Source organism: Scyliorhinus torazame, chromosome 6, assembly GCF_047496885.1.
Source record: "Scyliorhinus torazame isolate Kashiwa2021f chromosome 6, sScyTor2.1, whole genome shotgun sequence".
Lineage (NCBI taxonomy): Eukaryota > Metazoa > Chordata > Chondrichthyes > Carcharhiniformes > Scyliorhinidae > Scyliorhinus > Scyliorhinus torazame.
In genome coordinates this window covers 165,421,147-165,448,505 of record NC_092712.1, presented here as the reverse complement: position 1 = coordinate 165,448,505, position 27,359 = coordinate 165,421,147, and the positions used below count along the sequence as shown (strand labels likewise).

The 27,359-nt window shown below is 48.8% G+C and overlaps 1 protein-coding gene and 1 long non-coding RNA gene across 3 annotated transcripts in view; one reads left to right on the top strand and one right to left on the bottom strand.

Annotated features, from left to right (window-relative positions):
* The first annotated feature begins 403 nt into the window (after positions 1 to 403).
* LOC140425128 (serum paraoxonase/arylesterase 2-like) overlaps positions 404 to 27,359 on the top strand; it is a 90,449-nt gene continuing 63,493 nt past the window's right edge. For both annotated transcript variants that reach the window (XM_072509050.1, XM_072509052.1), the window contains exons 1-5: positions 404 to 560; positions 3,854 to 3,924; positions 14,044 to 14,099; positions 15,751 to 15,916; positions 16,157 to 16,283. In XM_072509050.1, the coding sequence (XP_072365151.1) occupies positions 487 to 560; positions 3,854 to 3,924; positions 14,044 to 14,099; positions 15,751 to 15,916; positions 16,157 to 16,283 (494 nt within the window). In that variant the 5' untranslated portion in view covers positions 404 to 486. The remainder of the gene's footprint in view (positions 561 to 3,853; positions 3,925 to 14,043; positions 14,100 to 15,750; positions 15,917 to 16,156; positions 16,284 to 27,359) is intronic.
* Positions 3,733 to 27,359, bottom strand: part of LOC140425129 (uncharacterized) — a 65,368-nt gene continuing 41,741 nt past the window's right edge. The window contains exon 4 of the long non-coding RNA XR_011947768.1: positions 3,733 to 3,951. This is a non-coding gene — a long non-coding RNA (uncharacterized lncRNA). The remainder of the gene's footprint in view (positions 3,952 to 27,359) is intronic.

Sequence of the window (27,359 nt, the reverse complement as noted above, 5' to 3'; positions counted from 1 at the left end):
GCCGTTCAGTGAGCTAGACGGTTGGTTTGTAATGCAGAACAAGGCCAGCAGCGCAGGTTCAATTCCCCTACCAGCTTACCCGAACAGGCGCCTGAATGTGGCGACTCGGGCTTTTCACGGTAACTTCATACTTGTGACAATAAAAGATTATTATTATTTTGCGCCAATGTTTCGGTAGTAAAACGCCACCGTTCCCATGCCCATGGGGTCAGGACAGAAAATTGGAGAATCCAGCCCCGACGTTTGGAGTCTGGGTGACTGTCGGACCTGCTGTGACTGTCCAGTATTTTCTGCTTTTGACACAAGTTCAGACATTGTAATCAACCAATTCAGGCAGCAAATGCCGCTTACGTATGAATGATAAACCAACCAAGTGCTGCCAAGGTTATTAGTGTTCTTCAGCTTCTCAGCTGTTTGAGGCGGTCTGTGTGGGAGGAGTGAAAGGCGCGGACGCCCTGCTGACTGCTCGCACAGCTCTGCCTGGCCATGGCGAAGCTGCTGACAGTCGCTGTTTGCACCGGGATCCTCTCTGTGGTCGCATACCAGCTCCTGGATATCTGGTAAAGTGATAACGCGAGAAATAAGTGGATTTGTTTTCCAGGTGGAGGGTTGGGAAGTTCTGGCTCTGGCCCCGCAAAGCAGAGTGTGACGGCAAAGTGCCACCGTCAAAGCGGCCCAGGTAATCCCAAGGCGCAAGGAGCTTTTATCACAAACACGGCTCATCCATCAGAAGTGAGTCAGAGCACAAAGTGTAACCTGTCAGCAAACCTGTTCCCTTAAACCCGCACCACTCACCGACTGGGAGTTGGAGAAAGTGTGGGTAGAGAGTGCCCCCCCCCCCAACACCCGCTCCCCGTGCCCTCTCCCAACACCCCCTCCCCGTGCCCTCTCCCAACACCCCCTCCCCGTGCCCTCTCCCAACACCCCTCCCCGTGCCCTCTCCCAACACCCGCTCCCCGTGCCCCTCCCAACACCCCCTCCCCGTGCCCTCTCCCAACACCCCCTCCCCGTGCCCTCTCCCAACACCCGCTCCCCGTGCCCCTCCCAACACCCGCTCCCCGTACCCTCTCCCAACACCCCCTCCCCGTGCCCTCTCCCAACACCCCCTCCCCGTGCCCTCTCCCAACACTACCCTCCCCGTGCCCCTCCCAACACCCCCTCCCCGTGCCCTCTCCCAACACACCCTCCCCGTGCCCTCTCCCAACACCCACTCCCCGTGCCCCTCCCAACACCCCCTCCCCGTGCCCTCTCCTAACACCCCCTCCCCGTGCCCCTCCCAACACCCCTCCTGTGCCCTCTCCCAACACCCCCTCCCCGTGCCCTCTCCCAACACCCCCTCCCCATGCCCTCTCCCAACACCCGCTCCCCATGCCCCTCCCAACACCCCCTCCCCGTGCCCCCCCAACACCCCCCCCATCCCAGTGCCCCCAACACCCCCTCCCCGTGCCCCTCTCCCAACGCCCGCTCCCCGTGCCCTCTCCAACACCCGCTCCCCTTGCCCTCTCCTAACACCCGCTCCCCGTGCCCTCTCCTAACACCCGCTCCCGTGCCCCCAACAAAACTACAACACACAACACACCAGACATTCACCGTGCCCCTCCACACACCCACCCCCCGTGCCCCTCCCAACACCCCTTCCCCGTGCCCCCCAACTGTGTTCCCGCTCTCTTCCCTCCCCTGCTGCTGTGTTCCCGCTCTCCCCCCTCGCTGTGTCCTGCTCCCGCTGTGTTCCTGCTTGCTGGTTTCCCGCTCCACGCTGTGTCCCCACCCCCCTGCTGCTGTTCCCAGTCCTCCCCCCGCTCTCGCTGTGTTCCCGCTCCCGCTGTGTGTCCCCCCCCCCCCCCCTGCTGCTGTGTTCCCGGTCTCCCCCGCTCCCGCTGTGTTCCCGCTCTCCTTCCACCCCCCCGTTGCTGTGTTCCCCAGTCTCCCCCGCTCCCGCGGTGTTCCCGCTCTCTCCCCCCCCCCCCCCCCCCCCCGGCTGCTGTGTTCCCGGTATTCCCCCGCTCTCGCTGTGTTCCCGCTCTCGCACTCCCCACAACCGCTGTGTTTCCGTTCCCGCTGTGTTCCCGCTCTCTTCCCCCCCCCCTGCTGCTGTGTTCCCGCTCTCCCTCCCTCCCCCCCCCCTCACTGTGTTCCCATTCCCAGTGTGTTCCCACTCTCTTTCCCCCCCTGCTGCTGTGTTCCCGGTCTCCCCCCGCTCTCGCTGTGTTCCCGCTCTCTCCCTCCCGCTCTCACTCCGTTCCCGCTCTCTCCCTCCACTCCCGCTGTGTTCCTGCTCTCTTCACCCCCGCTCCCGCTGTGTTCCCGCTCTCCCTCCCTGCCCCCCTCCCACTGTGTTCCTGCACTCTTCCCCCCGCTCCTGCTGTGTACCCGCTCTCGTATTCCGCTCTCTTTACCCCCCCTGCTCCCGCTCTCCCACCCCCCGCTCCCCACTGTGTACCGCTCTCTTCCCCCCAGCTCCCGCTGTGTTCCCCGCTCTTCCCGCACTCCCGCTGTGTATCCGCTGTTCCCCCCCACTGTGTATCCGCTCTCTTTCCCCCCCCCGCTGTATATCCGCTCTCTTCCCCCCCCAATCCCGCTGTGTTCCCGCTCTCTTCCCCCCCCCCCCCCACTCCCGCTGTTTTTCCGCTCTCCCCCACCACTTCTGAAAATAAAGACTTGTTGCCAAAGCTTTACATCTGATCACATCAGGACGAATGGCAAATTTCAAACTATCTCAACAGTTTATACTACCAGAGAAAAGGATGCTGTTTGGTAAATTGACTCTGATTGGCTGAAGTGATGCCACAGCGAAACTATTGGTTTTCCAAGTTGCTGAGTAATTGAAAAGCAGCACCAGCCTTGAACTTCTCTTTGCAGAAAATGGGCCCCATGCATGTGAATTGATGTCACTTGTAGCTTAAATGAATTATGTTATGAGCTCGACTGATTATGTTAAGTTGCTTTTTAGTGTAGCTATTAGCCCTCCAGGTCGTTCAGAAACTAATTTGCTTTAGGTCTGTATTCTGCTTACATACTTTGGTTACATTGATTATAACAAGGGGACCATTAGCCAATTATTTTCTTGCATGTTGACTTATTTCATAATATATTCAATATTTGCTTGTAATTTGAACTTTGGGAAACAAGCAACTAAAACACAACCTGCATTTGGCAACTTTGTGCTTATTTGCTCTTTTGTGCAAATTCCAGTGGTTCAGCTGCTATGTAGGAAATGGAAATATTAAGAGGGAGAATCACTAACATTAAACACCTTAATCCCAGCTGCTTCCTCCTGACCAATGTCTATTAAGTAACATTGTACATTATGTCCATTGTTCATGAACGAAAGATGAAGTTGCATATTTTAGGATTTTGCACTATATACACATTTGATGTCTTAAGTGACCTATTAGTTTTTTGCATGATATATTTAAATGGTACAGTCGAGAGATCATAACTGAGAACTAATGCTCCATATGCAATACTAATACTGCCACATGCATTCGTTTTTCATGGAAGGTGAATTGAACGGCACTCTTACTGAGAAGTGGCACATCAAATGGAATTTAGCTTATTTGATCTATACCCAGCACTCTTGTTACAATCCCTGGAGAGACCAACAGCTTTAAAAAAAAAAAATCAACTTTCAGTTAATAGTTGCATGGATGATAAAACAAGATTTCACATTTTAAGACATTTACTGAAACAGACTAAAAATACTATTGACTAAACAATATTTTTGTAAGTAACTTGTATTTTAAACTGCAGAACAGAATGTTTAACACAACTCCAATGCAGCAGTAAGTTGAAAATCCATGGCAATATATTTTAACAGATTGTTAAATTGATGTTGTTTTTCATTTGTTTGCAGCAATATGATGGGTGTATTCCGAGAACTGGTTCCAATTGAGCCTGGTAATTGCCATCTGATTAAAGGAGTTGGTATGTGGTTCTGTTATTTATTTTCACCTGTAAAAAGAGAAATTGAAAGGTAAAATTTCAAGCAACAAACATGGATTGTTCCAAAATAATTTGTTTGGCTTGATGGGTCTCATACAGATAGGAAAATGTAACAGTAGTTAGCAATAACTGTTTTGAAAAGACTTCCCAAGCAGCATCTGCACAGATAGTGGTACACAATAGAAAATAAGAGGCAAGGAGAGTTTATGGGAGTAAACTAGACACCGGATGGGATTCCCCCCCCCCACCCCCCAGCATGTTCTGCAGCTCGACAGTGACCGGCAGCAGGACCTTCTTATCTTGCTGTTATCAACAGGGTTTCCCATTAACTTGCCGCTGGGAAATCCACGGCAGGGGTGTGCTGTCAGCTGGACCGTGAAATCCCTCCAGAGTGAATAGGCAGAAAATCCAACCGACCATAAATAGGAGGGTAGAGCTGATTAGGGAGCAAAGAAAGGAAATCTTGTGGAAACGGTGTAGCGAAGTGAGCACATTTTGCCTGTCTTGAATACAGAATGGTGTCAATGTTACAGTAAAGGAAGGAAACACTAGAGAAATTGAACTAGATAAAGATACTGGAGTTAATTAAGTTAGCACGGTTCAAAGTAGGAAAGTCACTGGGCATAGACAGGAGGCATCTGAGATTGCTGATGGAAGCAAAGGTGGAGGTAACAGAGGGTCTGCCCACCATCTTTCGATCCTCCTTGGGAGTGATGCCGCTTTAAAAAAAAAAAATAAGCCAATCAGCCTGTCATTGTTGATGAACAGAAGTTTAAACAATAAACTGAGACAAAGTTGTCACTTAGAAAAATATAGGTTAATAAATAATGGCCTTCATGGGTTTATTAAAGGTTAACTGTGTTGGGCCAACCAGAGTTGTTTTTTGAAGCAAGAGCATTAATCAAGGTAGTGAGACTGATGCGCAAATAGTCTTTGAAATTACATTCGATAAAACACCGCATAACAATAGACTTGTTAGCAAAATTGAAACCCATGCGATACAAGGAAAATGTGACAACTGTGATGAATGTAGGAAATTGTTGTATTATATTTTATATTTTCTTCTAATGTTGTTTTTAATGTTGTGTCTGCTGTGATAAAGGGATCATAGGTAAGGTTGATAGGATCATTGATTCTAACCATTTACTTGTTTGCAGAGAGATGGCTATTGAATATTGTTTATGCTTAGTTTGTAATTTTGCAGGATTTAAATTTTTAAAAATCCCATTCTTGGTTACAAAGCCAATGTGCAGATTGGACAGGGCAAGCACTTAAGCCGTTTCATTGCTTGCTCCAAAAACAAATAAAATTCAAATTTAATCCAGTACGTGGTCTCCACAAGAGAGAAACACAAGATCCAAGTTGACAAAACAAGGCATCACACCTCATCTTGCGTTTTTCTTATATTTGATCTTGGCCAAAAGGCTGAAAGTCTGACAAGACAGAAGGATTTCCAGGTTGTTCCTGAAAGGGTCTTTCTCCAAAGGTCTGCACAGAGAAGCAAGTAACCTTGATTGTTAATTTTATTTATAAGTGGCATTTGAACTGCATTGGGTTGGTAATTGGAATATACAGTGGCAGGTGTAGATAGGTAAAAGTTTTTTCTTTTATTGAAGAACTGTTTAACTGTTAATTGTAAAACTATTTCCTTGCTAATGTGGTTAATTCTGTGTTTAAATTGAACTTTGTTTTGGGTTCAATTGTATGGAAAATTTGAAAATCAAAAGTTAAAGGAGATGCTAGGAGTGCAGGTTAATGATGAGGTTATTTATTACCAGAAAATAAAATGGAAAAGACAGAACGTGTGAAAGTAATATTGCACCAAGGGAATAATATTGCACAAGTAGGGACATTTGGTATTAGAAGAAACCTGAAGGCTTTGTGTCTGAATAGAATAAACTTGAAGATTGTTTCTTGGAGCAATATGTTATGGAACCAGTCAGGGAGCAGGCTTCTGGATTTGATGTTATGCAATGAGGAGGGATTAATTAATGATTTCATGCACAAAACATTCAGAACAAAATTAAAGAACTAATAGCACAAAGAGAGACAAAGGGGTATGATTTGGTGGCGATTACTGAGATATGGTTACAAGGAGACCAGGTCTTGGGGGTGAATATCCAAGGGTTCTCTGTATTTCAGAAGGATAGACAGAAAGATAAAGGTGTAGCTTTGCTGGTAAAGGAATGGATCAGTGCTGTAATGAGAAATCATACATCGACACTGGAGATCAAGACGTGGAATCGGTCTGGGTAGAATTAAGAAATAGCAAAGGAAGGCACTGATGGGAGTAATCTATCAGTCCCCAAACATTAGTTCTGCAGTGGAGCACAGTATAAACCAGGAAATATTGGAGGCTTTAAGAAAGGTACAACAATAATCATGGGTGATTTTAATATGCATCAGACTGGGTTTATCAAATTCGCAAGGGTAGCCTTGAGGGAGAGTTCATTGAATTATTAGAGATTGTTTCTTGGAGCAGTATGTTGTGGAACCAACCAGGTAACAGGCTTCTGGATTTGATATTGTGCAATGAGGAAGGATTAATTAATGACCTCATAGTCAAGGATCCTCTAGGGAAGAGCTATCATAGCATGATAGAATTTCAAATTCAATTTGAGGGCGCGAATCTCCCACACTAGTGTTCCGGAGTTAACCAAAAGTAATTATTTCAGCATGAGGGCAGATTTGTCCCTAGTGAACTGGGAAGTAAAACTAAAAGGTAGAACAGTTGATGAGCAGTGGCAGTTGTTTAAGAAGATATTCAATTCCTCCCATTGAAGACATGGTTGTAAGAGGGGTAAAAAGATCCATGGCTAAGCAAGGAAATTAAAGATAACGTAAAGACAAAAGCTAAGGCATACCATATTACAAAGGCCAGTGGCAGGCTGGCAGATTGGGAAACTTTTAAAGATCAACAAAGGGTTGCTAAAAAAAAAAAGTAATTAAGAAGAGCAAAGGTAAATTGTGAAAGAAAACTGGCACAAAATATAAAAATACAGCAAAAGCTTCTGAAAGTATATAAAAGGGAAGAGAGTAGCTAAAGTGAATGTGGGTCCCTTGGTGGATGAGACTGGGAAGTTAATAGTGGGGAAGGCAGAAATGCTAAATCAATATTTTGCTTCAGTTTTCACGGTGGAGGACACTAGTACCATGCTTTATAGGAACAGGTAATGCAGAGGTAATAGAAAGGGTGGAACCTGGAACAATCATCACCATAAGGAAAAAATACTAAACAAACTATTGGCATTAAAGGCAGATCAATCCCCAAGGCCTGGGGGCCTACATCCTAGGGTCTTAAAGAAAGTGGCAGCAGAGATAGTGGATCCATTGGTGATAATATTTCAAAATTTCCTGGATGCGGGAAAGGTTCCAGTGGATCGGAAAAATGCTAATATAATGCCCTTATTCACAAAGGGAGGCAGGCAGAAAGTAGGAAACTATAGACCAGTTAGTTTAACATTGGTCATTGGGAAATTGTTAGAATCCATTATTAAGGATGTAATAACAATATATTTAGAAAAACACAATCCATCAGAGTGAGTATGGATTTATGAAGGGTAAATAGTGTTTGACTAATTTGCTAGAGATATTTTGAAGATATAGCAAGCCAAGTGGATAATGGACATCCTGTAGATGTAGTTTATCTGGACTTGCAGATAAGGTGCCGCACAAAAGGTCAATACATGGGATTGGGGTAATTTATTATAACTGATAGAAGGCAGAGAGTCGGGATAAATGGGTCTTTTCTGGTTGGCAAAATGTAACTAGTGGGGTACCACAGAGTTCAGTCCTTTACAACATTTATTAATGACTTGGATGTAGGATAGTCAAATTTGCAGACCAAATTAAAATAGGAGGTTTAGTAAGTTGAAAAGAGAAAATAAATTTACGAATAAATAAGTGGCCCAAAATTTGGCAAAGGAGTTTAACGTGGACAAAGTGTGAAGTTATCCAGTTTGGTCAGAAAAAGGGAAAGGAAATTTATGATATAAATGGAGAGAAACTTCAAAGTGCTTCAGTGCCGAGGGATCCGGGTGTCCTCGTACATTATTCAGGAAGCAAAATGGATTTTGGCCTTTATGGCTAAAGGAATAGCATAGACTGCTTTTCCCTTTAGAGGGGGGAAGCCGACGGGTGGTGATTTAACTTGAGGATCACCACACCACACCTCAGACGAGGGACAAGGTTGAGAAACCTCAGCCGATATGGGAATAGTGTGTACAAGTAGGGAAGTGTTGCTGCAACTGTACATTAGTGAGTAACTAACACACCTGAGTGTGTATAGTTTTAGTCCCCTTATTTCAGGAGGGATGTAGTAGCATTGGAGGAGTTCAGAGGAGGGGCACTAGATTTATTCCAGAGATGAGGGGCGGGATTCTCCCAGCCCGACGCCGAGCCGGAGAATCCCCGCAACCGGGCCATGCCGCCCTGACTCCGCTCTGCGGAGAATCGGCACCAATGGAGCCGGCCCATTTGGCACGGCGCGGTCGCGGGCCACTGTACGCGGCCAGGCCACCGCTTCTCAGCCCGGGATGGGCCGAGCGACCGCTCTAAAAAGGCAGAGTCCCGCCGGCGCCGTCCACACCTCGTCGCAGCCGGCGGGAACCTGCACACGGGGGGGGGGGGGGGGGGGGGGGGCGATGGGGCCTGGCCTGCGATCGGGGCCCATCAATCGGCGGGCCGGCCTCTCGCTCCCCGGGCCTATTTTCTTCCGAGCCGGCCCCTGAACTCCCACGCCATGTTGCATCGGGGCCAGCGCATTGAGGGAGGCCACCGTGCATGCGCGGGTGGGCACCGGCGCCACTACGCATGCGTGGATCCCGTGGCGCACAGTTCGCACCGGGATGGGAGGCCGGAGCGGCATGAACGGTTCCAGCGCCGTGCTGAACCCCTGTCGGGGCTAGAATCGGTACTCCCAGCGGCCCGCTCACGCCGTCGTGAAACGCAACAGCATTTCTGAAGGCGTGGACACTCTGCCGCCGTTTGGGAGAATCCCGCCCCATGGGTTTGTCTTATGAAGAGAGATCGAGGGCAGCACGGTGGCGCAGTGGTTAGCAGTGCTGTCTCATGGTGCCGAGGTCCCAGATTCGATCCCGGCTCTGGGTCACTGTCCATGTGGAGTTTGCAGATTCGCCCCGTGTTTGCGTGGGTGTCGCCCCCACAACCCAAAGATGTGCAGGGTAGGTGAATTGGCCATGCTAAATTGCCCCTTAATTGGAAAAAATGAATTGGGTACTCTAAAATTTATAACAAAAAAAAGAATGATGAGAGATTGAGCAGTTTAGGCCTATACTCTCTCGAGTTTAAAAAATTGTGGGGAGAACAAATTGTGGTATATAAGGTGATAAATATTTGCAAAATAGATGGAGAGTGGACGCTTCCTCTTGTGGGGAAATCGAGAATGAGAGGTCATCGTTTCAGGATAATGGATTTAATATAGATGAGGAGAAATTACATCTCTCAAAGGGTTGTGAAACTGTAGATTTCTGCGACCCCAGAGAGTGGTGGATGCCGGGACATGAGTAAATTTAAGGAGATAGACGGACAGATTTTTAATTGGTAATGGGATGAAGGCTTCTGGATAACGGGCAGAAAAATGGAGTTGAGGCTGAGCGGAGGTCAGCCACGATCGTATTGAATGTCCGAGCAAGCTCGAATGGCTGAATTTTTTTTTTTGATAGCCTACTATCAAAGCCAGAATGGAACACCTGGCTCACCCAGCCCTTCCTCAGCTCATCTGGTCCTTTACCTCAGGTGGGTCTCCTGTCGCATCATGACTGCTTTCAGGCCCTTCATTTTCATTTCAGATGCGAGAAAATCCACGCTCCCTACACCGATCCCCCACCACCCTGACCAGGGGTCACTCTCTCTCTCTCTCTCCCCCCCCTTTCTATCCACCATGATCATCCTTCCAGTCCCGCCACGTAGGCAGGACCCGGCCCTCATCGAAACCTGCCCATTTGGGATCCAGCAGCCGGAGCCCCTCCTCTCCTCCGCCCCCCCCCCCCCCACCTCGCTCCCGTTCACCAGCCAACATAGCGTTTGCTAGCGCGATGGCCCCTGCCAGAGCCCTCTCCCTCACATCAAAAACGAAACCTCTCCCAACCCCAATGCCCCCTTTCCCCTCCAATCCCCATTACATCCAAAAAAACCAAAAACAAAGTTAACCATAACATCCATACAAGAAAAAGAACCCAACTCAGAAAAAACAAAGAAAAACCTCAGCCAAAAACTGTCAAAAGTCAAAATTCAGTCTCCAATCCCAGGCCTTCTGCCTTCACAAACGCCTCCGCCTCGAAATAATAGTCTCTGCAGTTGTATGTGACCCTTGGTTTCGGCGGGTAGACCACGCCAAACCACTCTTTACGCTTATATAACGTCGCCTTCGCCCATCCGAAGGCCACTCGCCTCCTTGCCAGTTCTGTAGTCAAGTCCTGGTATATACGTATACCCTTGCCTTCCCACTCCACCTCGCGCCTCTGCTTCGCCACCTCAGCACTCCTTCACATGAAAATTATGGAAACAGATGATCACCACCCTTGGTGGCTCATTCATCCTCGGTTTTGGCTGGAGCAACCGGTGGACCCTACCCAACTCCAACTGGGAGTGCTCCTCTCCCTCCCCCATCAGCTTCGCCATCATATCGACAAGGTATTCCGTAAACCTTTGGCCTTCTGGCAAATCACGATTCCCAGGCTATGACTCCGCGACTTCTTTGCCAGGTCTTTCACCTTGTCTCTCAGCCCTCTGATCTCTGCCACCTTCCACAGCTCCTCATCCACTGAGGTGAAACGGTCACTATATCATGACAAGGCCGCCTCAATCCCTTTCATTTTCACCGCATGCTCCCACACTGTCGAAGGGTCTTGCCCACCCACACCTGAAACTAGGCCAAAATCACCATCTGATGCTTCGAGAGCAACCATTCAAACTCCCCAGCAACTCCGGCATCTTCTCCACCGTGATGGGCGTGGCCCCACCCGACTCGTGCTCTCCCACTATATTTCCTCCTGTTGCCCCCCCCTCACCACGCTCGGCAGCGGACCTTCGCTTGCTGCCTTCTTCTTTGGATTCTTCTTGGCAGTATTTGACATTCTATAAATGCCCCAGACCTTTCCACAGCTTCTCACGAACAAATCCTCACCAAAGATTGGATTAAAAGGCCATAAACGACAGCTCTGGTAGGAGCCACCAAACATGCGATCTCCACCTACATGCCGCAACCGTAAGTCCCTCGAATGGCTGAATTACCTACTCCTTGGCATCTATCAATATTAAGTGCTTTGAGAGGTTGGTCATGAGACACATCAACTCCAGACTCACAGAATGCCTTGATCCACTGCAATTCGTACACTGCCACAATCTGTCCATAGCAGACGCCATCTCCCTGGCCCTGTACTCATCGCTGGAGCACCACGCCAACAAGGACTCCTACGTCAGATTCCTATTTATTGACGACAGCTCCACCTTCAACATCATAATCCCAGCCAAGCTCAAACTCCAAAACCTAAGACTTGGCTCCTCAACTTCGTGACCCGTAGACCACAATCAGTAAGGATAAGCAACAACACCTCCACGATAGTCCTCAATACCTGGTAGGGCCCCCCAAGGTACTTGAGCGTACTTCTCCCCCCTACTATACTCCTCATGCACACACAACTGTGTGGCAAAAGTTGGCTCCAACTCCATCTACAAGTTTGCTGATTGCACGACCATAGTGGGTCAGATCTCCAACAACGATGACTCAGAGTACAGGAGGGAGATAGAGAACCTAATGGAGTGGTGTAATGACAACAATCTCTCCCTCAATGTCAGCAAAACTAAGGAGCTGGTAATCGACTTTAGGAAGCAAAATATCGTACACACCCCTGTCCGCATCAACGGGGCTGAGGTGGAGATGGTTGATGGCTTTAAATCTCTAGGTGTGCACATCACCAACAATCTGTCCTGGTCCAGCCATGACGACACTACGACCAAGAAAGCGCAAACTGCCTATACTTTCTCAGGAAACTTAAGGAAATTCGGCATGTCCACATTGACTCTTACCAATTTTTACAGATGCACCATAGAAAGCATCCTATCTGGCTGCATCACAGCCTGGTATGGCAACTGCTTGGCCCAAAACCGCAAGAAACTACAGAGAGTTGTAAACACAGCCCAGTCAATTATGAGAACCTGCCTTCCATCCATTGACTGTCTGCACCTCCCACTGCCTGGGGAAAGTGGGCAGCACATTCGGGGTGTCGATCTAATGCTCTTGATTCCAAAAGGTGATCCATATACGTTCCGGATAGAGAACCCTGAATTTTACGCCGCCTTTATGCAGAATTGTCTTGACCCTGTTGAATTCGGCCTGACGTTTAGCTAGTTCCGTGCCCCAATTGGGGTAAATTTGGATCACGTTCCCCTCCCATGTACTCTGCTTCGCCTCCCTGGCCCATCTCAGGTTCTCTGCTTGTCCCTTGGCTGCTCGCCTACCTTTGGCTTCCTTCTGAGCGCTCTATGCGCTTGGTCAATCTCGCTCTCTTGGTCAAAGTGGCTCTCCCATCCATTTCTTGAACTGCTGTGCTATATATTCCGTGGTCTGGGAGCCCTCTATTCCCTCCGACAGACCCACAATGCAGAGATTTTGACTATGTTCGTGGTTTCCAGCTTGTCAACCTTGTCCCGCAATTTTTTGTGGCAATCAGCCACCAAGGTAAATTACACATCCAGCAAGGTCAGCCGGTCCTTGTAGTCGGCGATGGACTCTTCCATTTTCTGCAGCAATGCACTCCGAGCTTCAAGTCGCTCTTCCACTCTTTGCACAGCCTCCCTGATTAGGTCTGTGGTTCTAGCCAGGTCTTCAGAGGTTTCCAATCTCTGCTTTGTGAACTGCACCGTTAGAAAGTCCACCAGGTGGTCTGTGGACCATTGGGCCGAGGCCGACTCTGAGCCCGCCACCATCACACCTTTGACCGTGCTCTCCAGGGCCTCGCAGTCTGCCTGCAGCAGCTTTTGTTCTGCCATTAATCCTGGGCGTATGAGTGCTGGACATCATTTTGAATAATGTCGTTTACGTCGTCGAGTGTTTAAAAAGAAGAAGACACATTTAGCCGTTCGATCGGGGTTACAGGACTGAAATGTATCTCCCCGGGCGGGAGCCAGCAAGTTTGCGACAGCTTACAACGTGGTTGCCACCGGAAATCCATCAGCAACCATCTTTGACCAGGTAGTTGGTTGAGCAGATTTATTTATTTCAGGAAAATTGATAAAATTACAACAAAAAGATTCAGAGATAAAGCAGTTGTCAGAATTTGAGTGCATACTGGAGTGTTATTACATTAGAAATAATGTATGAAAGAGGAAGTAGATAGGGAAATGGGTAGATGGGAAATGGGCCAATCAAGTTGTATTACCAGTGACTTTCTTGGTTTTTCCCCTCATTAACTTCATATTCATCCAGATTAGATTGAATCTGCTCAATGTGTCCTCAGCACGGTAGCACAGATTCTACACAGCTTCATGGTCCCAGGTTCGATTCCCGGCTTGGGCCGTTGTCTGTGCGGAGTCCGTAGGTTCTCCCCGTGTCTGCGTGGGTTTCCCCCGGGTGCTCCGGTTTCCTCCCACAGTCCAAAGATGTGCAAGTTAGGTGGATTGGCCATACCAAATTTCCCTTAGTGTCCAAAAATGTTAAGGGGATGGGGTGGAGGTGTGGACTTGACTGGGGTGCTCTTTCCAAGTTCCGGTGCGGACTCGATGGGCCGAATGGTCCATCTGCTCTGTAAATTCTATGATTTACCTACTGTTTGTGTCCACATGAGGTTTGCTACGGTATTCCTCCCTATTTACTACATTGTCAGTTCTGTATAATTCTATGATTCAGTACTGGGTGAATGTACATTTCAGTACCCTGATTCAGTACTGACTGCTGGTACATTTTCTGGAAACAATTCCACTCATCTGCCAAATATCTCTTGCCATTCTGCTTCAGTTTTTCTTGCAGCTTGATTCTATGTAATTGCCCTTTGTGATTATAGCTGGTAAGTAATGCTTCTGAAGTTATGATGTGTCGTCTCATTGACTGATTTAAAAATCCTATATATTTTGCTATTCCAGAGTATGGTTCTGAAGACATTAACATTCTCCCTGGAGGGTTGGCCCTTATCAGCACTGTAAGTCTGCATTAGATATTTATCTAATTCATTGATTTTTTTTCCTTCCCCAAAAGGCATTGGAGAACAGGTACTTTAAACTAAACAGCCTTTTAAAAAAATGTATTTCTCTTGAGTTTGGTGGTCACATCAAAACAAAAGAGAAAGACGGAAAAAGCCATAGGTATCACTGCAAAGCAGGAGAGCATTAAAACAAAAGGCTTTGTTAAATAGAAGCAAATAAGACAGGATGAGTTGGGGAGAAAATCTCCAATGTGTTGCCCCCCACCTCCCTTGAATACAAGGTCTGCCTGCATCAAGCAGGATACAGTCAACAACACATAATTACATCATGCCCATAGCTTAAAAATAACAGGAATTAAATAAATCCCATGTATCCTAGAGTTAAGGGGGAATTACACTGACACCCACAATGCAACCCCCTTCCAGGCCCAGGACAGAGCAGACAACCATTGCACAACTATAAGACAATAAGGAGAAGACCAAGTACCACAAGTCCAAGAAAATCCCAGGCCTCAGACTTCAAACCTCAAATCCAAGGTCCCCCATTGAAAATTAAGCAACGAGCAAGCAAGACCCTAATTCCCTGGGAGGGAGGCCTGGCCCAGCCCACCCCAACAACCAGGACCACTCAGAAAAAGAATTGGGACTATCACAAGAGCACTTTTCAAAAGTGTCCGCTCATTTAAACAGGGCACAAGGACCTGACATCTTAACATCAACACAAGTAGCTCAGAGGAAATCCAAGATGAAAGTGAGGGTGAGGGACTGAGCAGAAGACACACCTCCAGGTTCTCTCAGAAGGAATAAAAGGATAAAGAGAAAGAGCCAGAACTACTTTGACTAACCGAACTGCCCAGGCTACTGCCCGAGGTATTCAAAAATAGACGAGAGCCTGCTAACCGAACCACAGGGGGACCTCCCTCCTACCCCAGGGGGAAAACAGGATAACTCTTGGGTACAAAGGTGGCACAGTGGTTAGCACTGCTGCCTCACAGTGCCAGGGAACCAGGTTCACTTCCGGCCTTGGGTGGAGTTTGTACATTCTCCCTGTATCTATGTGGGTTTCCACCTAAAGTACAAAGATGTGCAGATTAGGAGGATTGGACATGTAAACTGCCCCTTAGTGTCCAACGGTTAGGTGGGGTTACAGGGATGGTGTGGGCCTAGGTAGGGTGCCTTTACAGAGTCCGTGCAGACTCAATGGGCCGAATGGCCATCTTCTGCACTGTAGGGATTCTATGATTCTATTGTGTTTGGACCAACCCAATGTCATTGCTCACCTGGGTGCCAGAACCAGCCACACCGGGTTCACCCTGCAGGCACCCTGAGAGAGAGAACCGCGTTCCTTGCGGACAGTCGGATATGGACAGAAGACTCAGAAAGGACTTGCATGTGTGAGCCACGTTCCCACTGTTTAATGCCAGTACCCATTTTACAGCACCAAGTTGCACTGTTACTTGTATCTGATAGGCAAAGTGTTTGTGCAAAATGATTAAACAAATTTGCGGTAATAACTGTGTAGAATAACTAATTTAAAATTCTGAAAAGTACAGATTATTATTATGCCTGTAAGGTTGAAGTTCCATTGAACATGCTTTATTTCTATAATTGCAAGATAGTGTCTGTTCCCGTTTTTTTTGCTTTCAAGGGCCTGAAGTACCAATCATTGCCTAACTTTAACAGAGATCGACCAGGGCATATCCTCCTTGTGGACCTAAATACATCCGTTCTGTCAGCTGTTGAACTGAGAATCAGTCGTGGGTTTGACGTGGAATCATTTAATCCACACGGGCTGAGTACATATATAGATGGAGGTAAGGATCAAAAAAGTAATTGTTGACATGGGAGAACTTTTGGATCCAAGAAGTACTGTTAATCAGAAAGGTTAAAGTGGAAAGACCTTTGATAGTTTGCCAATTAATGTCATGTTGTAGGAACATAATTACAAATTATGAATATTTTAACTTTTGTAAACATGTCTACAGGGTCATACAACAGTGTTCTTAATGTTCCTTGGGTTCATTAACTGACACTCTACTTTACTTTATTTCTAGATGGTACTGTGTATGTTTTTGTTGTGAATCATCCACGGCAAATCACCACAGTGGAAATCTTTACGTTTGACGAGGACCAAAATAGTTTAAATCATTTAAAGACCATCAAACATGAACTTTTACACAGGTAATCATGAGAAACTGATGTCTGCTGCTGAATGACAGGCACTGTGATGCAAAGAGACATTTAAAAAGATGGTTGAATTAAAAAATAGCTTCTGCAGAAAGTCGAAGTAAACTGCACCCATGCAGTTTGGAAGTTGAGGGAAACTGCACCCATGCAGTTTGGAAGTTGAGGGAAACTGCACCCATGCAGCTTCCCACAATCTATGAGAGTTGCCTAGAAGTTGGGAGATTAGTGAGGCAGCATCTTTGTTTCTGAATCTACACTGACTGCTGTTAAACAATGTTATTGTTTTAAGATAGTCAAGTTTTACTACATGATTCTATTTGGAATGGGAATAGATAAATATGTCTGTAGTTCCCTGTCTCTTTATCATCCTTTTTGAATGCAGACACCTCGATTAGTCTATTTCCAATCTTGTATTTTCTGCAATGTCCACTATGTCTCAATGATGGTCAGTGCTTCAGGGATATCCTTCTTATTCCCTCACAGGGCCAGAACCATTCGCCTGCTGATCTCATTACAGCCTTAGTCCAAATGTGGACTAAGATCTGAATGAAGGGGATGCGAGTGTGACTGCCCTTTATATCAAAGCACCAGTGTTATGGGCCAGGGTTTAGAAAATTCCAAAGTATTTAATGGAGTTCACCTGACCTATAACTGTTTGTTGATTTTGGTTACGATGAGCACAAGAGCCTGCCTTTCAGGTGTTATTAACAGAGTCCATAGGCGCCTTTAATCAAAAAACAAGCTTTATTCTACAAATTAAGTTAATATTTGTATAAACACACACAGTAAGAATTTTTATCAACTACAAACAAAGATCCACACAGTTACAGTAATCTATGGATAACCCTTAATGAATCCCCCTGTTCCAATTCAATAACAAAATCCAAGTAAAACCAGAAACCCCTTTTCAACAGTGTGGCCCAGCACACCGGCATCTTACTGGTATATAACTTGGTATTGATACTCTTGTTTCCTTTCCAAACAGCAGATTTGAATTCCTTCCAGAAAGCAATTATCTCTTTTATGTTATCAAGCAGTCTGGAAACAGCTTTTAAAATGAAGATAGAGAAACACTTCTTTCAACCCGTGCAGTTCAAAACCAGTCCAAAGCAAAAGTAAAACCCACAGAGCCACATCCCAGCTCGACTCACACAATGACATCACTGAAGCCATGTGATAAGACAAAAACATTTCTTAAAGGGACACTCCATGACACCAGGAGTGTGATAAATATTCTCCACTTATTTGGATGAGTGCAGTTCCCAACAACACTCAAAGCACGATTTCATCCAGGACAACGCAGCCTGCTTGATCAGAACCCCATCCACCACCATCGTAAACATTTACTCCTTCCACCACCAACGCACAGTAGCAGCACTGTGTACCATATACAAATTGCGCTATAGGAACTCAACAAGGCTTCTTTGACAGCACCTTTCAAAACCATCCACCCGCACCACCAAGGAGGACAAAGGCAGCAGATGCATGGGGGTCCCCATTTCCTGCCAGTTCCTCCAAGCCACACACCATCCTGACTGGGAACAGCTTCTCCGTTCCTACACTCAAAGAAGAAAGAAAGGTACAGCGCAGGAACAGACCCTTCAGCTGTCCAAGCCTGCGTCGACCATGCTGCTGTATAACCTAAAACCTTTTGCACTTCTGGGACCAATATCCCCTCTATTCCCATGCTTTTCATGTATTCGTCAAGACGCCCCTTAAACGTCACTATCGTACCTGCTTCCACCACATCCTCCGGCAGCGAGGTCCAGGCACCCACTACCCTCCGTGTTTAAAAAAAAAAAAAAAAAATTTCCCTCGCACATCTCCTCTAAACTTTGCCCCTTGCACCTTAAACGTATGTCCCCTAGTAATTGACTCTTCCCCCCTGGGAAAAAGCTTCTGACTACCCACTCTGTGGTGGAACGAGCCCTACCTCGGAGTTGAACAGGGCACATCGTTCGCTAAGGCCTAAAGCGCATGAGCCACCAAGGGTGGTCATAGTTTGCTTCCACAGCTACCACGTGAAGGAGAAGGTTTTGAGTTGGGTGAAGCTGAGACAAGCTGTGAAAGGAGAAGGCATTGAGATACGCATATATCAAGGTCTGACGTCGGAGTTGGCGAGAAGGCCTTTGAACGGGTGAAGGCGGCACTGTATGGCAGCGGAGTGAAGTTTGGACTGGTCTACCGCGCAAAGGACTTTTGTTTTGAGGTGGTGGTTAAGGTTGAAGGACTGGGACTGAAAGTAGGGACCAAAAGAGAAAATGCTGGAAAATCTCAGCAGGTCTGGCAGCATCTGTAGGGAGAGAAAAGAGCTAACGTTTCGAGTCCAGATAATCTTTGTCAAAGCTTGGAAAAAGTTGGGATTTGGACTTTGTTTGTGGGTAATGGGAATGTGAGTTTTTTCCCTTGGATTGAGGTTTTGTTTCTGTCTCTTAATTTGGTGTGTGTGTGGTGGGGGGGGGTGGGGGGGTGGGGGGGGGGGGGAGAGGGGAGAGAAAGAGGTTGTGGGTGTGGTGGTTCTTTATTTCTTGTTTTGGGGGCAGTGGGGTTTTGGACATGAGGGGCCGGGTTTCTGAGGAGGGGGGCTCTGGCAGCGGCACCGCGCTAGCAAACAAAGGTTGGCTAGTGAACGGGAGTCTTGTGGTCGGGGGGGCACAGTTGCTGGAGCCTGGTAGAACAGGTGTTGATGGACCTGGGAGGTATGAATGGTGGGGGGAGGGGATCAATACTGGGTAAGGTGAGAGGAAGTGGATGGGGGTGATTCTTGGAGGGAGGGTGAAGGGGTCGACGGTAACAAAAGGTTGGGGCGGGTCCGGTAGGATGTGCGGGGCCTGGGGTAATGGTGGATTGGAGGGGCGTGGGGAGTGAGACACCCCGGTCAGAATGGTGACGTGGCACGTGAGGGGTGTGGTTAGGGGGACCGGTGAAGAGAACGAGAGGTTTTGTGCATTTGAAGAGTTTAAAAGCTGATATGCTGATGCTGCAAGAGACACATCTGAGAGTGAAGGACCAGATGGGGCTTGGGAAGGGCTGGGTGAGCCAGATGTTTCATTCTGGTTTGATAGTAGGGCCTGGGGGGGGCAAGCGGGTGACGTTCCAGATGGAGAAGGTGATGGCGTATCAGGGGAGCAGATACGTGAGTGCGCTGGAAGGGAAGGTTGGTGAAGTTGGCTAGGGTATATACCCCCAATTGGGATGACGCGGGGTTCGTGAAGGGAGTTGGATGCCATTCCGAATCTGGATACCCCCGAGTTGATATGGGGGGGTGGAATTGGAACACAGAGCTGGAGCGGAGGGTGGATAGGTCTCAGCCAAGCACGTTGACCCCGTCCGGGGAAGGGGGGTGGGGGGCAAAGGTGTTGGCTGGGCTCCTGAAGGAGATGGGAGGGTGGGGGGGGGGGGGGGGGCGAAGGCGCTGGCCAGGCTCCTGAGGGAGATGGTGGGGGGTTGACCCATGGAGATTTTTTACATCCGAGGGACCGTGTGTATTCCTTTTTCCCAGTGCACAAGGTGTTCTCAAGGATTGACTTTTTTGTAGTGGGTAAGGTGCTGTTGGCTGGGGTTAAGAGGGCAGAGTATTTGGCAATTGTGATCTCAATTCATGCTCCGCACTGGATGGACATGGTACTGGAGATGGGGGCAGCCCAGAGGCCAGGGTGGAGAATGGATGTGGGGTTATTGGCAGATCAGAGCTTCTGTGACAAGCGAGCAAAAGTGTTTTGAGGTGTATGTGGGGTTTAATTGCATGAGCGAGGCCTTGTGGTCGGTGGTTTGGGAGGATCTGAAGGTGATGATGAGGAGGAGGTGATCTCGTTTAAGACTAAGATGGATAGGGAGGAATGCCAACAGTTGATAGAAGAGATTTTGAGGGTAGATGGGAGATATGCGGGGGACTCGGATCCGGAGCACCTGGCAAAGAGGGTGGAGTAGCAGGCGAGGTTCTACCTCCTGTCCACAGGGAAAGCGGTCCGTCAGTTGAGAAAGGCAAGGGGGAACTGTTTGAGTATGGGGAGAGGGCAAGGCTTATGTTAGCAGGTCAGCTTCGTAGGGAGGCTGCAGCGAGGGAGATGGTCCGGGATAAGACGAGGGAGTTGGTGGTGGCTCTGGAACAAGGTGCTTGAGTTTTCTAGGGCCTTGTTGAGCGGGTGATGAGTGAGTTCTTGGGGGGGGGGGGGGGTTAGGGTTAGGGGGGTGTGGTTGGAGTGCCCAAGGTTGGGTGAGGTGGAGAGGGCAGGGCTGGAGGAGCTGATGGGGCTGGAGGAAGTGAAGATGGCAATCAGGAAGCTGCAGCGGGGAAAGCGGTGGGGCCAGTTTGGGGAGGATCAGGGGTGCATGCAGAGGTGTCCTATGACCTGCCCCCCCTTCTGTTTGCATTGGAGACAGAGTTCTTGGCCATGAGGAGCTTGGGGTGTGGAAGGGGATAGTGAGGGGGGGGGGGGGGTTGGCGGGGTGGGGCGAGTGGAGCATAGGGTGTCCTTGTGTGCGGATGACTTATATATTTCAGAGCCGGGCTTCTCGGTGGGGAATATAATGGGCTTGCTGCAGAGATTTGGGATGTTCTCTGAGTATAAGTTGAATTTGGGGAATAGTGAGTACTTTGCGGTTTCCTCTCCAGCGGCGGAAGCTGGGATGGGGATGGGGGGGAGGGGGGGGTTGGGGTGGTGGGGTGGTGTTGGGGGTGGGTGGGGTGGTGTTGGGGGGGGCGGGTTGGGGGTGGTTGGGGTGGAGGGGGTGGTGTTGGGGGGGTGGGGGGTGGTGTTGGGGGGGTTTGGGGGGGTGGTGTTGGGGGGGGGGTTGGGGGGGTGGGGAGGTGGGCTGCCATTCAGTCTGGCAGCCTCTCGATGTCGGTATCTGGGGGTACAGGTGGCCGGGTCTGGGCAGGTCTCTGAAAGTCCAATTTCACTAGCTTGGTGGGGAGGATTGAAGGCTGACGTGTTGAGGTGGGATAATCTTCCTCGGTCGTTGGCGGGCCGGGTACAGTAAAGATAAATATATTGCCACAATTCTTGCTTTTGTTTCAATGCCTATTGGTCTTTCAGGGGAGTGGATAGGCTGATCTCTTAATTTGTCTGGGTGGGGAAGATGGCAAGGATAAGGAAGATGGTGCTGCAGAATTTGATGTTATTATTGGCCGGCGAATGCAGAGAAGGTTCAGGGATGGAATAGGGAGTTGTGGGCGTTTTTTGGTTAGGAATGAGGTGGATTCATGTAGGGGGTAGCGGTTGTGGACGCCGGCAGCAGCTCTGCTCCCGTTGGCCCCAGTAAAGTATTCGGTGGGTCCGGTGGTGGTGACTATGCTGAAGATTTGGAGGCAGCTTCGGCAGCATCTTAGGTTGGGAGCAGGTTCGGGGGATACCGATCAGGGAAATCACAGGCTTGAGCTGGGGAGGATAAAAAGTGAAAGGGATTACAAAACCGAAAGATCTCTTTTTTGGGAGGGAGGTTTGCGAGCTTGAAGAGCTGAATGAGAAGTTTGAGTTGGCGCGGGGGCGGGGAGAGTTTCCGGTACATGCAGGTGTGGGACTTTGCGAGGAAGGTCTTCCCGATCCTTCGGATAGCGCCAGTCTCCTCGCTGTTGGAGGCTGTGCTGTCAGCAGGGGGGGGTCGTATCGGCGATTTATGGGAGGATTTTGGAGAAGGGGGTCAAGGCGAAGTGGGGGGGGGGGGGGGAGAAGAGCTGGGGGTGGGCGCTGGAGGAAGGATTGTGGTGCGAGGTACTGCGGAGGGGGACTACCTCGACTTTGTGTGTGGAAGGAGGGGAAGGAAGGGAGGCGGGGGATTTAATGTGTTTGGTGGGTTTTGTGTTTTGTTATGGGCCAGGGTTTAGAGAACCCCAAAATGTATCATGGAAGTTCACCTGACCCACAACTTTTAATAGATTGTGGTATGGGGAGCACACGGCCCACTCTACAGATGTGGTACAGCTGAAATGGAAAAGTATTTTTTAAAAGCAAAACAATGTTTATTCTATGAACTCAAGTTAACCTTTTAAAACAGACAGTGAACATCAATTCAAATATAACCCCCAAAGATAACAACACGAAGTAATTCTTACTTTCCTTTTAACATCCATAAGACTTAAAACACCTTTTAACAGAAGCACATCAGGTTAAAGTCATTACTGAGAGCAGTTATTAGTTTTAAATCACCAAAAGATCGATTTACATTCTTTAGATTACAGAGAGAGCCTCCACTACACCTGGCTGTGACTGCAGCTATCCAGCTCTGAAAACTAAACTAAAACACACCCCTGCAGCAACAGCCTAAAATGAAAGCAAAAAGCTTACAGACAGCCCAGCTCCACTCACTCTCTGACATCACTGCAGTAATAAACACCCATTTCTTAAAGGTACTCTCACTACAGATATTTATATACATACCCATTTATTTATTTTAAAAATATATATTTTTATTCTCTTTTTTCACATTTTCTCCCGCATTTACACCCATCAACAATAAACAATAATCAGCAAAATATGTCAATCCCCATAATAACAATGATTCCATCCGCCCACCAACCCCCAAACATCAGCCCGCATGTTACATAAACAAATGACAAAAAGGAATCAGGGATTACCCAGCGTCACCCTTAATCTACACCCCCCCCCCCCCCCCCCCAACTAATGTTCGATGTTATCCAGTTCTTGAAAGTGCATAATAAATAGTGCCCATGACTTGTAGAACCCCTCCGAGCTTCCCCTCAGTTCGAACTTAACCTTCTCAAGGGTCAAGTATTCCAACAGGTCCCCGCCGCCACGCCACGGCACTGGGTGGAAAGGCTGCTCTCCATCCCAGCAGGATCCGCCTTTGGGCGACCAATGAGGCGAAGGCTATGATATCTGCCTCCGCTCCCGTTTCCAACACTGGCTGGTCCGACATCCCGAATATGGCCTCCTGGGGACCCCGGGTCCAGTTTCACACGCACACACCTTGGAAATTACCCTAAACACCTCCTTCCAGGACTCCCCTAGCTTTGGACAGGACCAAAACATATGAACGTGATTCGCGCGCGCCCCCCCCCCCCCCCCCCCCCCCCCGGCAACGCTCACACACATCCTCTACTCCTTCAAAAAATGGCTCATCCTCGCCCTCGTGAGGTGCGCTCTATATACACCTTCAGCTGTATCAACCCCAACCTTGCACATGAGGTGGAGGCATTCACTCTCTGGAGCACCTCACACCAGACCCCCTCCTCTATAACCTCTCCCAGCTCTTCCTCCCACTTTGCTTTGATCCCTTCCAGTGGTGCCTTATCCCTCTTCCAAAATAGCTCCGTACACCGCTGACACTGCCCCCTTTCTCCAGTCCCCAGGCCTCAGAATAGCGGGGGTGCCGGAGGGAATCGCCATTTTGGGTGTCTCCGGCGATTCTCAGGCCTGCGGCCCGTGAAACTTGACCGGGCCGTTCCCCGCCGCTTGGGGAGAATCGCGGGAGGGTGTCGGACCGGCGTCCCCGTAAATTTTGGCGGCCCACGCAATTCTCCCAACTGGCGTGGGAGTGGAGAATCGCGCCCCCTATCCACCCCCCCTCCCCCCCCCCCCCCCCGCACTATTCCTTTCCATGCTCCCGAACTTCTCAATGCGATGGTCAACGGCTCAATCGCAAGTGCAAACAGCAGGGGGGACATAGGACATCCCTGTCTCGTCCCACGGTGGAGAGAAACGTATCTCGAACTGATATCATTTGTGCGGACACTCGCCCTCGGCTCCTTATATAATAGCTTTACCCAGTTCACAAATCTTGGTCCATTCCAAAACCGCTCCAGCACTGCAACCAGGTACCCCCATTGTACCCGATCAACGCCTTCTCGGCGTCCAATGCCACAACTACCTCTGTTTCCTTCCCTTCCGCCGGTGCCATAACAACGTTCAAAACCCTCCTAATGTTAGAAAACAGCTGCCTCCCTTTCACGAACCCTGACTGATCCTCCCCTATCACCTTCGGGAGCACTCCTCCAGCCTACCCGCTGGTACCTTCGGCAACACTTTTACGTCCACATTCAGAAGTGGGTGAGCCGGGACTTTGAAAACAGCGCGGGAGCTGAGTGTGCCGGGACTTTGAAAACAGCGCGGGAGGTGTGTGAGCCGGGACTTTGAAAACAGCGCGGAGGTGAGGGAGCCGGGACTCTGAAAACAGCGCGAGAGGTGAGTGAGCCGGGACTCTGAAAACAGCGCGAGAGGTGAGTGAGCCGGGACATTGAAAACAGCGCGAGAGGTGAGGGAGCCAGGACTCTGAAAACAGCGCGAGAGGTGAGTGAGCCGGACTTTGAAAACAGCGCGAGAGGTGAGGAGCCAGGACTCTGAAAACAGCGCGAGAGGTAAGCGAGCCGGGACATTGAAAACAGCGCGGGAGATGAGGGAGCCAGGACTCTGAAAACAGCGCGAGAGGAGAGTGAGCCGGGACTTTGAAAACAGCGCGAGAGGTGAGTGAGCCGGGACAGTGAAAACAGCACGGGAGCTGAGGGAGCCAGGACTTTGAAAACAGCGCGAGAGGTGAGTGAGCCGGGACTTTGAAAACAGCACGAGAGCTGAGTGAGCCGGGACTTTGAAAACAGCGCGGGAGCTGAGTGAGCCGGGACAGTGAAAACAGCGCGGGAGATTTAAAAGCGTGGGAGCTGCGAGTTGGAGCGGAGATTTTAAAGATCGCGGCCTAGTTTCGGGAGCCGTTCGGAGGAGGAGGAGCAGTCTCTGTCAGGGAGAGAACCTGAGAACATCTAAGACACTCAGAGGGTAAGAAGGTAAGAAAGTGATTTTTACTCATTTTTACTTTTATACCTTTTTCAAATTGTGTGTGTTGGGGGGTAACTGAAGTGACATCACAGAAAAGCTGTGGCCTGAGTGGCTGGTTGGGAATCTACACTAAATTAAAAAAATTAAGCATTGGTAACTAATTAAACATAATTACTTAATTATAATTTAAAGGGATATCTAAGCCAGAGATCGGAGAGTATTATATTTAGCTTTCGCATTTCTATTAGAAATCTAGTGCTAGGAAACAGATAGTTAACAGTAACTTTGAAATTTAAAAAAAAATATTAAAAACATTTTTAAAAAAATTTTTACTTTTAATTAATTGACGCAATGTCAGTTAGAGGGGTGCAGTGCTCTGACTGTGAGATGTGGCAGGTCCGGGAGGCTTCCAGCATCCCGGATGGCTTCATCTGCAGAAAGTGCACCCAACTGGAGCTCCTCACAGACCGCATGGTTCGGTTGGAGCAGCAATTGGATGCACTTAGGAGCATGCAGGTGGCGGAAAGCATCATAGATCGCAGTTATGTAAATGTGGTCACACCCAAGGTGCAGGCAGAGAAATGGGTGACCACCAGAAAGGGCAGGCAGTCAGTGCAGGAATCCCCTGTGGTTGTCCCCCTCTCGAACAGGTATACCCCTTTGGATACTGTCGGGGGGGATAGCCTATCAGGGGAAAACAGCAGCAGCCAGAGCAGTGGCACCACGGCTGGCTCTGATGTTCAGAAGGGAGCGTCAAAGCGCAGAAGAGTAATAGTAATAGGGGACTCTATAGACAGGGGCACAGATAGGCGCTTCTGTGGACGTGAAAGAGACTCCAGGATGGTATGTTGCCTCCCTGGTGCCAGGGTCCAGGATGTCTCCGAACGGGTAGAGGGCATCCTGAAGGGGGAGGGCAAACAGGCAGAGGTCGTTGTACATATTGGTACTAACGACATAGGCAGGAAGGGGCATGAGGTCCTGCAGCAGGAGGTTAGGGAGCTAGGCAGAAAGTTAAAAGACAGGACCTCGAGGGTTGTAATCTCGGGATTACTCCCTGTGCCACGTGCCAGTAAGGCTAGAAATAGGAAGATAGAGCAGCTAAACACGTGGCTAAACAGCTGGTGTAGGAGGGAGGGTTTCCGTTATCTGGACCACTGGGAGCTCTTCCGGGGCAGGTGTGACCTGTATAAGAAGGACAGGTTGCATCTAAACCGGAGAGGCATAAATATCCTGGCCGCGAGGTTTGCTAGTGTCACACGGGAGGGTTTAAACTAGTATGGCAGGGGGGTGGGCATGGGAGCAATAGGTCAGAAGGTGAGAGCATTGAGGGGGAACTAGGGAATAGGGACAGTGTGGCTCTGAGGCAGAGCAGACAGGGAGAAGTTGCTGAACACAGCGGGTCTGGTGGCCTGAAGTGCATATGTTTTAATGCAAGAAGTATTACGGGTAAGGCAGATGAACTTATAGCTTGGATTAGTACTTGGAACTATGATGTTGCCATTACAGAGACCTGGTTGAGGGAAGGGCAGGATTGGCAGCTAAACGTTCCAGGATTTAGATGTTTCAGGCGGGATAGAGGGGGATGTAAAAGGGGAGGTGGAGTTGCGCTACTGGTTCGGGAGAATATCACAGCTGTACTGCGGGAGGACACCTCAGAGGGCAGTGAGGCTATATGGGTCGAGATCAGGAATAAGAAGGGTGCAGTCACAATGTTGGGGGTTTACTACAGGCCTCCCAACAGCCAGCGGGAGATAGAGGAGCAGATGGGTAGACAGATTTTGGAAAAGAGTAAAAACAACAGGGTTGTGGTGATGGGAGACTTCAACTTCCCCAATATTGACTGGGACTCACTTAGTGCCAGGGGCTTAGATGGGGCGGAGTTTGTAAGGAGCATCCAGGAGGGCTTCTTAAAACAATATGTAGACAGTCCAACTAGGGAAGGGGCGGTACTGGACCTGGTATTGGGGAATGAGCCCGGCCAGGTGGTAGATGTTTCAGTAGGGGAGCATTTCGGTAACAGTGACCACAATTCAGTACGTTTTAAAGTACTGGTGGACAAGGATAAGAGTGGTCCTAGGATGAATGTGCTAAATTGGGGGAAGGCTAATTATAACAATATTAGGCGGGAACTGAAGAACATAGATTGGGGGCGGATGTTTGAGGGCAAATCAACATCCGACATGTGGGAGGCTTTCAAGTGGCAGTTGAAAGGAATTCAGGACCGGCATGTTCCTGTGAGGAAGAAGGATAAATACGGCAATTTTCGGGAACCTTGGATGACGAGAGATATTGTAGGCCTTGTCAAAAAGAAAAAGGAGGCATTTGTTAGGGCTAAAAGGCT